Source organism: Phocoena sinus, chromosome 1 (genome assembly GCF_008692025.1).
Source record: "Phocoena sinus isolate mPhoSin1 chromosome 1, mPhoSin1.pri, whole genome shotgun sequence".
In the NCBI taxonomy this organism is placed as follows: domain Eukaryota; kingdom Metazoa; phylum Chordata; class Mammalia; order Artiodactyla; family Phocoenidae; genus Phocoena; species Phocoena sinus.
Window position 1 is genome coordinate 140,966,398 of NC_045763.1, and position 14,001 is coordinate 140,980,398.

The 14,001-nt window shown below is 33.2% G+C and overlaps 1 protein-coding gene across 6 annotated transcripts in view; it reads left to right on the forward strand.

Moving 5' to 3' along the window:
- SWT1 (SWT1 RNA endoribonuclease homolog) overlaps positions 1–14,001 on the forward strand; it is a 91,292-nt gene that overhangs the window by 32,965 nt on the left and 44,326 nt on the right. For 5 of the 6 annotated variants that reach the window (XM_032610593.1, XM_032610606.1, XM_032610598.1 and 2 more), the window contains 4 exons: positions 758–921; positions 2,289–2,427; positions 7,357–7,505; positions 11,161–11,348. In XM_032610593.1, the coding sequence (XP_032466484.1) occupies positions 758–921; positions 2,289–2,427; positions 7,357–7,505; positions 11,161–11,348 (640 nt within the window). The remainder of the gene's footprint in view (positions 1–757; positions 922–2,288; positions 2,428–7,356; positions 7,506–11,160; positions 11,349–14,001) is intronic. The other variant, XR_004346566.1, reaches the window with a different exon arrangement.

Below are 14,001 nucleotides of genomic sequence, written 5' to 3' on the forward strand. Positions count from 1 at the left end.
TCCTTGGTTTGTATTTGTAGAGATATGCCCCTTAATACACTGAATTTTGCCATAAAGAAATTGCAGTTGTTTGCAGGTGTCAAAGTAGTAATTATATTGAAACAATATCAATTAAAAGAATCAAAACTTATTTTAGAAGGGGAAGGAATAAAAGTGGTTAAGTCAGAGCTTTTAGTCTTTTCAAAGCAATTTATTAAATGTGAGTTGCGATTGGAAGAATATATTATCTTTGGAAGAAAACACATTTTGATCCATAGTTCTTGGTTTTCTATTATAAATAGATGCAAAGCATTATTTTAATTTTTACTTTTTTTGACAATAATAAAATTTAAACTTTGGTTAAAATATCACACACATTTCTCAAATTTCTATTTTAGTAAAAACATTTTGTCTCCTTTTGTCAAAAGGTAAAGCTTTTGCTAATGTGATATATTTATGTTGAGTCTAAAACAACTATACTAGAAATAAATGTTTCTAAATACTGTTTTATTTTTTAAATTATTTATTTATTTATTTTTGGCTGTGCCGCATGGCTTGCGGGAGTTCCTCAACCACGGCCACGGCAAGTGAAAGCCTGGAATACTAACTGCTAGGCCACCAGGGAACTCCCATGAATACTGTTTCAAAAATATTCATTTGTTTTTAGGATCAAATACTAATTATATCCATTAAATGTTTATTATTTATGGCCAAATACTAATTATATATGTAAAATATTTACAGTCCTAAATAAAGCCTGTAACTATTTGTTTTAAAGAAGCAACACCTTTAGAGAAGAGCTGTGAGGAGGAATCTACAAACTCTGGACTGTGCATTCCACTTGAAAGCATTGTATCTGATCTCGAAAAATCTCTTGGCACAGCTTTATCTTCAATATTAGAAACAGAAATGAAAATTGCGTTTGGAAACCTTTGGATGGAGGTGATTATTTCAACTCTTAGTTGAAAATTTCCTTTTTATTGCTAAAGATTTATTACCTTATTTTAAGAAATATTACTTATATAAGATGTGTAAGCTTTATTGTAATAATCTACATCACATTATATTTTTTTCTTGAAGTTTTTGGAATAACTCTTTGAATGCTAAGTGTTGGGCATTTCCTAAAGATTAGGACTCTATTTTATCATTCATATTTTTGAATTTTATTTTATTTTTATAGAGCAGGTTCTTATTAGTTACCTATTTTATACATATTAGTGTATACATGTCAATCCCAATCTCCCAATTCATACTACCACCATCACCCCCACCCCCCCTTCCCCCCTTGGTGTCCATATGTTTGTTCTCTACATCTTATCATTCATTTTCTTCAGTGAACAAATATTTGTTGTGTGTCTACAGTGTATCAGACACATTGCCTCTATGGGGCTTAAATTGAATTCAGAAAACCTCTCATTTTAAGTTTATTTGAGTCAAAATGTCTAGTATAGGGAATTACCTTAGCAATATGTTTTCAGAAAGAGAAGTTAAATGTTAGCTTATGTCATGTAAATATGAGAATCAGAGTATAAATTTGATATTAGTAAAATATTTTGAATTTTCTTTAGATTCACATCTTTTCTGCAATCAGTAAAACACCACATTTGGCAATAGTGGCCTTTTTAGTTTAATGTTTGTTTGCTATTCACATTTATCATTAGGAGAAACTTTGTTTCCCATCAGTTGTATCTCTTCCAGATATTCAGTGAGCTTCTAATATTTGCCAATGTGGCTTGATTATATTATCAAGTCTTGAACCAAGATGATGAAGAATGATCAGATTCTTCTAGGAGGTTGACGTAAATTAGATTTCATAATAGAGTCTAGGAAAGTCATTGCATATGAACGATTCAAAAAAGGATGTGCTGACATCTTGTAGTACTAAATGATCAATCTTCTTTGTAAACATGTCTTTACAAGAGTGTAGCAAGTGTCAATTATAGTTGACAGTTTTTTTCTATATAGATTATTTTCTCTAGTTTTATGAAATAGATTGATTACCTCATAGAAGTGACCATGTTGAAAAGTAGATCGACAGCTTTTGCTGATTAGAACTATGCTTCTGATTAGAACTGTGTTTTTGCACACATAGTTTCTGAAGCTATAAGGATTAATACGAATATGAATTTTACAAAAGCAATTTGCAGTGGAATTAGCATTTTAAGATTGTAAATGGCGTTTAATAAAACATCTTTTAGTTTTAAAAGAATTCAACTATGTTTTGCCTGGAAATATATGTAGGAATTCCTAAATAGGAACTTTTAAATAATAGGAATAATAAGTAAATCAATGATGCTCTTTTTTTCTAGGTGCTGTACTTGAAACCACCATGGACTCTAATACATTTATTACAGTGCTTTAGAAAGCATTGGTTGGCTGTATTTGGATTAGTTGTGGAAAAGAACTTGCTTTTAACTGTTGAGAGCCTATATGAAAATCTCTCTAAAGGTTTGAATCTTTTATCTTGTCTTTGGAAGTGTTGTATTAAAGTCAGACTAATAGATATACTCCATGGAATGTGAAAATGAATTAATAAGAGATTTGTCAATTAGTTCTTAACCATTTATACTTCTGATTTCTTAAGGAAATTTATGGCAGCTGGATGAATGGATGCAGTTCCTAGAGCTTGTAACTGTTAATTGTATCATTGTTGATGTTCCTGGATATTGTGAATATATAATTTTTAATAATGTTTGAAAACTTTTAAAAGTTTATTTAGGTATGCAAATAGAATTATGTGGATTGTTTTTCATTTCTCATCGTGTTTAACACACAAACTTTTTTTCTTTTTTTTTTTTTTTGCAGTACGCGGGCCTGTCACTGCTGTGGCCTCTCCCATTGCAGTGCACAGGCTCCGGACGCGCAGGCTCAGCGGCCATGGCTCATGGGCCTAGCCGCTCCGCGGCATGTGGGATCTTCCTGGACTGGGGCACGAACCCTTGTCCCCTGTATCGGCAGGCGGACTCTCAACCACTGCGCCACCAGGGAAACCCAACACACAAACTTTGACTACATTTCATGTACTAATTTAAAAAATAGTTTATCAAGGTTTCTATTTAAAATACATGGATAAGGAATAGGAAACGTTTGGCTTTGGTGCAGAGTGAATTTTAGAACCAAGACAAGACTAAAATCAACCACTTAGTTGGTAGTTTTTAAACTATGTTGCACAGAACCTTCTTGAAGTGCCTCTGGAGTTGCCACAGATTGGAGGTGGAAAGGTTGATGGGGAGCCTGATAATAGCAGGCCTTTGGCCCTCAACCCCAACTTTAGCCATTCATCTTTCTTTTGTTTGTTTATATATAGAGATTCCATGTATGATTAAAAAAGATTTTCTGCTAAGAAGCAAAAGATGCAAAAAGCCCTGGTCTAATGTTATTAAAGTCTGTGTTTTATTGATATGATTAAGGAAACAAGACTTGAGAGGGTAAATGATTTGTCCAAAGTGAACAACTAGATTTGTCTTGCTGTACCTTTAAAAAGCAAAGTATAACCATTGTTAGGATGTTCAGTTGGTTCTTGACTTTTCTTAAACTTCTAACATGAAGTGATCTATTCTGTTTATTATTATATGTATTAGTTATATCCTGTCTACTTTAAAAAAAATAACTGGGTATATGTGAGCCTTTACATGACCACCTGAGTACAGGAGGTTTTAAGTTAGGCTCTAAGGTACAAGAGCCAAGTAATGAAGAATAAGAAAGATAGTTTTACTATAAAACATGTGAAAATAATTGAACACCCTTGAACACAGATTTTGACACTAAGCTTCCTGGAAACTAAGATAAAACAAAAACATTCTATGGAGGGGTATGCCAGTTCTCTCTCTCTCCTCAAGTATAAACTCTTTGAAAACATTTTATATCTTTAAAAACTTCCCCAGGAAATTTAAAGTGCCTAGTCAATACCTTATGACATATATGGAATAAGTCATAAGGTGTAAGTCAATACCTTATGACTTATATATGAATATCTATTTTTAAAAACTACTGATTTTTTTAAAAAAGACACTTTCCAGGCATTGATCTTTAACTATGGAAAATATTTATTGGGGTATTATTATATAAGGAATATATATATGGAATGACATACTGGACATGTCTCCAAAGCAGTTTTACAAGATATATAGAGACATTGTCCATATCTTTTACTAGGGGCATAATTTAGTTGGTTCTATCAAAAGAGAAAGTCCATAGGGCTTCCCTGGTGGCGCAGTGGTTGAGAGTCCGCCTGCCGATGCAGGGGACACGGGTTCGTGCCCCGGTCGGGAAGATCCCGCATGCCATGGAGCAGCTGGGCCTGTGATCCGTGGCCGCTGGGCCTGCGCGTCTGGAGCCTGTGCTCCACAATGGGAGAGGCCACAACAGTGAAAGGCCCGCATACCGAAAAAAAAAAAAAAGTCCATAAATCATCTTGAACAAGATTTTCAAAAATGGGATCTTGAACAAGATTTTCAAAAATGGATTATCTAGTTGCCATCTTCCATTTGTCCGTTTTTCCAGGGCTGGGCACTGTTTTGCTCTTACACACAGCTTAGAGGTAGCAGTCAGCAGCTCTAACTATTTCTTTCTAGTAACAAGAAAAATGAAGAGACAGTGACTGCTCCTTTTGCTAAAAACTCATTTTGAGGATTATTGTGTGCATAATTTATTGATCCTTGATCTGAAAGAATCTGATGCCTAATATTTACTGACTTGTGAAGAACACATAATAGAATTATAAAAATGCCTTCTGCTCTAAAATAATTTTGAATTAGAAAAACTCACAGTTTATGATTTTGTTTATAATCTTTTAATAGTATCCTCAGCTGTTGAATTATACATGTATTTAACTACAGTATACCAAGCATGTATCTTTAGATCAATTTGTAGAAAATTGTGTAGAAGATGAGTAGTAGCTTTTTCTGACTTTGTAGTCCCTATTAACTTTAACCTAAATAATTATTGATCTTATATAAGCATTAAGTTATTTCAACTATATAGATTTTATGTTGTGTCTAGGTACTGAATTGATCATTGTTATTATACTTTTGCCCATAATCTTAGTAAAGGATTCTTGTAAGACAGAAATGAAATGATTAATTCAAGGATATAAGCCTTACCAAACATAGCCTACACTGGAGAAGCACCCTTAAGAGAAGTTGTGCCCAATTTCTTTTTCTGAGGAGATTTACCTACATTCTGTCTTCTGTAGCATCTCTCATCTCTTCTTTTCCCACAGGAATTTAAACTAGTCATTGATTTAAAAAATAACTAGGGGCTTCCCTGGTGGCGCAGCGGTTGAGAGTCCGCCTGCCGATGCAGGGGACACGGGTTCGTGCCCCAGTCCGGGAGGATCTCACAAGCCGCAGAGCGGCTGGGCCCGTGAGCCATGGCCGCTGAGCCTGCGCGTCCGGAACCTGTGCTCCGCAGCAGGAGGGGCCACAACAGTGAGAGGCCCGCGTACCACAAAAATAAAATAAAATACAATAACTAGAAGTGTTTTGTAAGAAGATAGACTGGTTGTTTGCTTGATAAAAGGGAAGCCAGAAGCTTGGCTATAACCATCACATTAGATTAGAATTTCTGAATTTGTGTAATTAATTATGAAAATCTATTTTTTATTTTCACTTAACCTTTCAATATTTCACAAGCAAATACTTGTTGTGTAAGTTATACAGAGAAACTATTTTTTTTAACTCACAGTGCCAGTGAAAAACCATGCCAGTGTTTCAGACTATAACAGAATTTCTGAAGCTGTGAGCATTAAAAGAAAACAAAACAAACACATTGTAGCATGGTTATTTTAAATGCCTTCAAAATCTATTATGTAGTATTCTGTCTTAATAATAGAAATAGTTTTTTTTCTGTTCTGAATTTTGGTGACATTAGAAAGTTATTCAACTTCATTGTTCATAACTTTTTGAATCTGAAATTATTGACACCACTTCTCCCAATTGGTTTGAGAACTTAATGTAGGTGATTTTAGTTCCTTGAGAGAAAATTGTTATATCTTTAAATTATTACTTGTAGATTAACTCACTTTACTAATTTATGGGGGAAAAAAATTCTACTAGCGTCTCTTGCCCACAGCTCACTGTTACCCGAATTGCTTACTTTTTGCTGAGGTTATATTGTGTCCAGAGAGAACACATTTTCAATAAATCTAGTATTACCTTTCATGTAATGAAGTTTGAAGGTAAATCACTACATGATAACTGAGTTGATTATGAAAGGTTCTGCATATAATTTAAGTGCTTACTGCCAAAATGTGACTCTCTGATACCTCAACAGTAATATGTATACAAACAACCTCAGTTTTAAAAAAATCTGTAGTTTAACTCGTTTGGTGGTTATCTCTTTTCTGAAGAGTTTAATGTTCTTTCATTTTCTTTTACTTTTTTTTTTTTTTTTTGCGGTACGCGGGCCTCTCATTGTTGTGGCCTCTCCCGTTGCGGAGCACAGGCTCCGGACGCGCAGGCTCAGCGGCCATGGCTCACGGGCCCAGCCGCTCCGCGGCATGTGGGATCTTCCTGGACCGGGGCACGAACCCGTGTCCCCTGCATCGGCAGGCGGACTCTCAACCACTGCGCCACCAGGGAAGCCCTCTTTTACTTTTTTTAAATTGAAGTATAGTTGATTTACAATGTTGTGTTAGTTTCTGGTGTATAGCCGAGTGATTCAGTTATATATATATATATATATATATATATATATATGCATATTCTTTTTCATATTCTTTTCCATTATGGTTTATTAAAGGGTATTGAATATAGTTCCCTGTGCTATACAGTAGGACCTTGTTCTTTGTCTATTTTATATATAGTATGTTGCACATTTTACTTTTACTTTGAAGTTGACCTTGTTGAGGGACATTCTGGGATCTGAATATAGTCTCGGTATCCAGGACCCACAAGGATAGCAAAATTCTCAATGCTCAAGTCCCTTATATAAAATGGTATAGTATTTGTGTATAACCGACACACATTCTCCTGTATACTTTAAATCATCTCTAGATTATTTGTAATACCTAATACAATGTAAATGCTATGTAAATAGGTGCCAGTGCACAGCAAATTCAGGTTTCACTTTTTGGAACTTGATGGAACTTTGTTGCCAAATATTTTCGATCCATGGTTGATTGAATCTATAGATGTGGAACTGGTGGATATGGAGGGAAGGCTGTACAGAATACCAGAATGAACCACAAGAACTTTGTCTAAAACTAAGTCTAATTGTTGCTTTTTACACAAGAGAGATAAATTAGGAGTAGCCTATAGGTGTAAATGCATACGCTTCTTAAATTTCATAATTATTATTATATTGGCTTTCCAAAAACATTTTTGTGTTGTATACTCATTCTTACATATTTTTTCCTTCTTAATTTTCTGTTACCAGCTAACAGCGCAGTGGATTTTACAACAGTGAAATTGCTGCTTCAGGATTCTAAAAGTTTGCTACATGCTTTCAGTACAAGGTCAAATTATGATGGTATTCTTCCACAGGCCTTTGCTCAAGTAAACAAACTACTCCAAACATTTATAGAGGTAAGATACCTTTGGAGTGCCACTTAGAGTAGCTAATCACATGCATTCTAAAAATGTATTGGGCAGACAACAGTAGGTAAAAGATTTTAACTTATTCTGACATACTAAAAGTAAATATTAAGTGAATTGAATGGCAAGTAAGCAATCCTTATTACAAGTTATAAAACACATCCTCTTGTGGAAGCAGTGTCACAGCAGTTGTTGGGATTTTATATTATTTCATTTATGAATAGAAGAAAGCTATGCATTGTTGCTGACTACTCATTTTTCAGTGCTCCTGACCAGTGGATCACAACATGCATCAAGATACTTTGGAATTTTTTTAAACATTCAGATGCCAAGGCCCTCTCAAATTTTACTGAATAAAACTTCTGGCAGTGGTACCCAGTAATGTTTTTGTTCTTGTTTCATGTTTTATTTTGAAATAGTTTCAAACTTACAAAAAAATTACAAGAGTAATATAAAGAATTCTCATATATATCCTTTACCCCGATTTCCCAATGTTAATATTTTATCACATTTGGTTTATTGTTTTTCCTGTCTTCTACCTGGCTACTTATCTAACCAAAATATTTTTTCTGATCTGTTTAAGAGTATGTTGCAGATATCATTCTCCTTTACCCCTAAATATTTCCATATATTTATATGCTAGAGAATAAGGGTATGTTATGTAACTAGTATAATTAGAAAATTAATATTGACATAATTATCTAACCTGCAGGCCCTATTCAAACTTGCCAATCGACCTACCAATTTTTTAACAAGTCTCCTCATGTGAGTCTTACACAGTCCACCTAGCACTGATGGCCTTTTTGCCCCTTTAAAATAACTATGGGAGTTTTGTCCCTGGTAATACTGTATTTCTACAGTCTTGTAATTTCAAATCTAGAAAAGTCTGGATAGCTTATATGCCCGAAATAGCTCAAAAAACTCAGCATCACAATTACTAGGTAAGCTATTAATGGTACTTTCATCTAATATGTATATATCATATTCTTTTTTTCTTTTAGTTATTGGCCAGGTTTTTCTCAATGATTTTTTCTGGTAACATAGGTCCCACTACTTATGAAGTAATGAAAGGACTAGATGATATTAAACTTAGTCATAGTTGGTGAGGAAAGAACTTACTTGCTTAAGAGAGTATCTTACAGAGTGAAAAAGAATATTTTTGATAAACTCATAGGAAATATATGATAATTCTTGAGGAAATAATTGATTTAAGGGGTGAATGATCTTTTGGTTTAAGATGACCAAAACATCGGTAGTTATATTTTTCTATGGCAAGTGTGACTTTTAGAACCTTTAGTAGGGAAGAATGGACCTGGAAATGTAGGAGTTGCAGCTTGAGTACTGTACTTGAACTGTGTAGGGGAAAATACCTTATCCTTTTCCCTCACAGAACTGAGCCCTGAACCCCATCTTTACTGAAACAGACATGGTGAACAAGATGAAAAGTTCATGATACTCACAGGCTTAGCAGTTTTTGAATTAAAATTATTGAGAATAAAAAAAATTAGGATTGACTGAGATAAAAATGTTAATGAATATCAAGATTCTTTCATCAATTGGAAACCTAGCAATGGGAGTTACTATGAAAATGTGATGTTAAAATTTAGTGTTGTTTATCACGTAATGGTATGCCTAAGATATATTATATTGCCTCCTTTTAAAAATATTGAATTATTACTTAGTAAGTTATTTCTTCTTGGATCCTGATTTTCCAGTTGTCACATTGGTAAGATTCAAGAAGGCAAGTGGCAAAGAATCTAGTATCCTCATTAGTGCATTTCCCTCAACACTAGGCATTAGTCTGATTGCTTGAAACAACCTGTGTTGTTTCCACAGTTAGAGCTCTCAAGTGTTGCTTTATTTTCATGTTTGAAACAATTCATTGTCCCAAGTCAGCCAGGAACATTGTGATTTAGCTTGGGCTCTTAAAATACACTTTCAATAGGGTTTTGTTTTGTAGAATACATTAGATTTGATATATGACCTGAATACTTAGTCATGTGTCACTAACATGAGCAACAACAAGTAGATTACCTCCAGGAATAGGGTATCTAAATATAGTAACTATAAAAAAAAATTCCTCTGTATCTGAATTTACCAAGTGTAGAAAATCTGGAAAAGAGAAATATTCATTATTTGTTTGCTTCTGAGAAACAAAAACGGAAAGTTAAGTAGCATCATTTTCCAGATTTTTGTATAGATGGGGTGGAGAAAAGGATATATATTTTTTTCTTTTATAAGCCTTTTAACCACCATAAAAAAAAAAGACTTGCTCTTCCAGGAGATAGAATAATTAAAATAAGTCTTGTTAATAAACTTTAGGCTTGTGTGCCTCAGACTTCCCATGCTACTAGTTGTGTTTTTACCTTCTGGTTATTTAACCTCTCTGAGCCTTAATCCTTTCTTTTGTAAAAAGAGTATAATAATCTCTGCTTCAGACCTTTCATGACAAATAAATTAATATTTGTAGAGCACTTAGTGCCTAGCACATAGTAAGTGCTATATAAGTGTTTGAAAAAGCAATCCATTTGCATAGTTGTATACACTACTGTTTGACAGCTGAGGAAAAGCACTATGTGGCGAGTAAACACATTTATTTCACAACAAAATACATCTTTCCATTCATGTGTATTTATTAAGTTCATAATTAATATAAACAGGCAATTTTCTTCCTGCCTCGAAAGAAATAAAAGGGAAATATTCTCTTTATAGTTGGAGAGAGATTATAACCCCATTCATAGACTCCTGAAGGTCAAATTCTGTTCACGCCTCTTAGCATCTGTGTGACCTTGCATGAGTTACTTATCCTTTCCGTGCCTCAGTTACAAAATATAGATAATCACAGATGTAATTGTGATGGTTAACTTTCTATCTGTATATAAAGTTCTAAGAAAATTATAAGTAAAGTTCTTAGAAAATTCTTGTACATGAGAAATGCTAAATAAATATTAACTGTTACAGTTTTGGAAATTTCCTTTCTTTTTAATTTGATAAACATGAAACTAATAAACCATGAATAATCCACGAAGCTAACCTTTGAAATCATACTTTATTCAACAAAGGAAACCTAGAGATTTTATTTAAGTTCACAAAGAAGTTATAGTAGTGCCAAGTCAAAAAACCCAAGTTAAAATCATAGTTAAAACTTTTTTTCCATTCTATCAGATATATTTTTCACCTAAGTTAATATTTTCCCCCAAGGTGATTTTTTTAAAAAATCACTTGAACCAGTAGTATCACTCTTTTACCCTGCTTAAAAATATGCTCAGATCTATTCTTAAATACTTTTAATTGGTCATGCTACTTACTGTACCATCTCCTTCCATCAACTACCAAACTTCTTAAAAGAGCAGTCTATAACAGTTGTTCCCATTTCTTTGCTCACTTATTTCTTCATCCCTTACAAGTAGAATTCTAGTTCTCCACTCTGTAATAAACAGATTGGAAATATTGTTTGATATAAATGGAAAAGGAAATTTTTTTTAGCTCTGATGCTATTCTGGGAATATTCTATACATAATCAAGGACAAAGAATAATCAGCACTTCCCAGAAAGCTAGAACATTTGTAAGCAACAATTAGCATTCTTTTTCTCTCACTTGCTAGTGAAGGATTAGCTGCATATTATGTAATTCTTATTTCCCCAGGTCAAGGCAAAACTTAAGCAAAATCCTTCAAAAAATACAGCGGGTAAAAGGCAAGAAGATAATTCTTTGATGAAATCTAATAACCAAGAAATCACCATTTCCTCAGGTTCTCATCTTCCCCAACCCAACAGGCATCAAGAGATGTGGTCTATCCTAGAGAATGTTTGGATTACAATATATCAAAACAGGTACTAAATTTCCAAGAATTTTTGAGTTTTAGGGTTTTCCATCATTACTCTTATTCATTAAATAGTGTTTGGGTTGTGAGTTTAACAATATAATTTGTACTAGATTATCTTAAGGGGGCCTTTTGTCAAATTTGTACCCTTAGAAACAGTGATGCTTAACTAGGGGTGCGCATGACAATTATCTGGAGAGTTTATATATATGCCTAGGTTCTAAGAAGTGCTGATTCAGTAGGACTTAAGTGAAGCTGAACTAGTGCTTCTCTCCAGGTGATTCAGATGTGAAACCTTGATGAGAATCATTGCCTATATATGTCAAAACCAATGAATAGTCACCAAGATTAGCTAAACGAATTAGCAGGATACAAAGCCTTAATCAGATTTAAAATAATGTAAAGAAAACATCAGTCTGGATAAGGGAAAATTCATGTAAAATTTTTTTAAAAGAAAGATAAATACTTTTACTTAAAACGGAGAAATACTTTTATTTCATACACATGAAGTATTATGGTCTTGGTAAAATGAAAAGATAGAGACCATTTGTGAGTAGTCTTTAAATAGGCTGCTGCTAGAGTAACTTAAAAAATTATTGAAAACAACTGGTTTTAAAGTAGGCCGACGCTCCCTTCCATACTTTTCCCCAAGCCTATAGTCTTTATATAATTAATATGTTAATCTTACTACGTGCTTTGTGGTATGATTTTGTCTCAAGGGCCCAGTTTGTTGTTTTGGATTAAGATCATTTATCTGTTCTAGTTGTCTACAAGAGCAGCAAAGTAATATTAGCACTCCACTTAAACATCTATTCTCAATCAGTCATAGATTTGGGACCCATTTTTAGTCCTTGACAACAATTAAAAATCTTTTTCAAACAAATATATAGTCTGTTATCCTAAAGAAATAACAATATCTGACATGTGAGGTAAAGAAAACATTTAAAATTTTGTATTTTCATATAAAGCAAAGGTTTTGTTTGTTTTGTCCAGTCTTAATGTATTTTTAATGTTGTGGCTTATCAGATATTTTTGTTAGCAGAAAGTTGTATATGCCAGAAATGATCACTTTAAAAATAAAGTAGTTTAAAACAATATCTAAGATATTTTAATGTTCCTTTCATTTAGAAAACATTTGAGTACTTTATGTACCTTAGAACTGACCTATAATATACATACATTTGTGTTGGATGTTACAGAGTTCTTGGTAATTTCTGGATAATAGACTTACATTATAGTACTTCAGTAAGTGGAAAATGCTTATATTATTTTATCGGTATATAGTTTTTAAAGCCTACTTTATTGTTTCCCATGCCTGGTTGTGTACCAGAGTCACTGTAGAACTTCTCAACATATTCATGTTTGAGCCTTTCACATAGAGATGCTCATGTGAAGATCTGGTAGGCCCTATGCACAATTTTTATAAAATAAAAAAAATAATTTTTATAAAACTTATTAGAGCACCTATGCACAACCTTAAAGAGGTTGGGGTTAGCAGATGTAAGCTTTTATATATAGAATGGATAAACAGTCCTGTGATATAGCAGAGATCTATATTCAATATCCTATGAAAAACCATAATGGAAAAGAATATAAAAATGAATGTACATATATGTATAACTGAATCACTGCTGTACAGCAGAAATTAACACAACATTGTAAATCAACTATACTTCAATAAAAAATATTGAAAAATAAAATAAAATAACAGAAATCTATTCACTCAGTTCTGGAGGCTAGAAAGTCTAAAATCCAAGTGTCTGCAGAGTTGGTTCTTTTAGGAGGTTCTGAGGGAGAATCTATTCCATGACTGTCTCCTAGCTTCTAGTAGCTGCCAGCAGTATTTGTGGATATATCATCCCACTCTCTGCCTTTGTCTTCACATAGGGTAGTGCCCACCTTAATCCAGAATGACCTCATTTTAACTTAACTAATTACAAAGATCCTATTTTAAATAAGGCCACATTCTGAGGTTGTGGGTGAACATGAATTTTGGGGGGACACTGTTCAGCCCATACAGTATATGTTTTGATTTTTTACATGGTTGTTATTATTTGAGTACATTTTGTATACCTTAATTTTTCTGTTTCATAGATGGCATAAGCATCATTTTAATAGTTGTTTGGTCTTTCATCAGGTGGCTAATTTACTATTTATTAACACTTTTTTTTAATTGTTGAACATTTAGGTGATTACTAATTGTTACCCAGTTATGAATAATTATTAATATGTGATAGATTTCTAAAATTGGAATTACCAGAGTAAAGTGTATGAACACTTATAACATCCAGTTTCAGCAAACTCTAAATCTGATGTCTGATTTTTTTTCTTCATCCTTATGTACAGGAGTACTGTCAGTACTTACGTACTGACTTGAATATAAATTGATATTATTACTTCCCTTCCATCTCTTATGGTCTCTTAGAGTGAAACATTATTCACATAGCTTTTACAGTATTACTTTAGATTAGACCTGTATAGTTGTTGATCCATATCTTTTGCATGAATGGTAGCCTGGACATTCACAAGTTAGTCTTTTATTTCTAATTTAAATAGATTAGCATTATGAGAGAGGAGTTTTAAATATTACCTAATTTTATACACTAGAAATCGAAATACTTGAATTACACTAAATATGCATGTGTACCTACGAGCATTTTTTT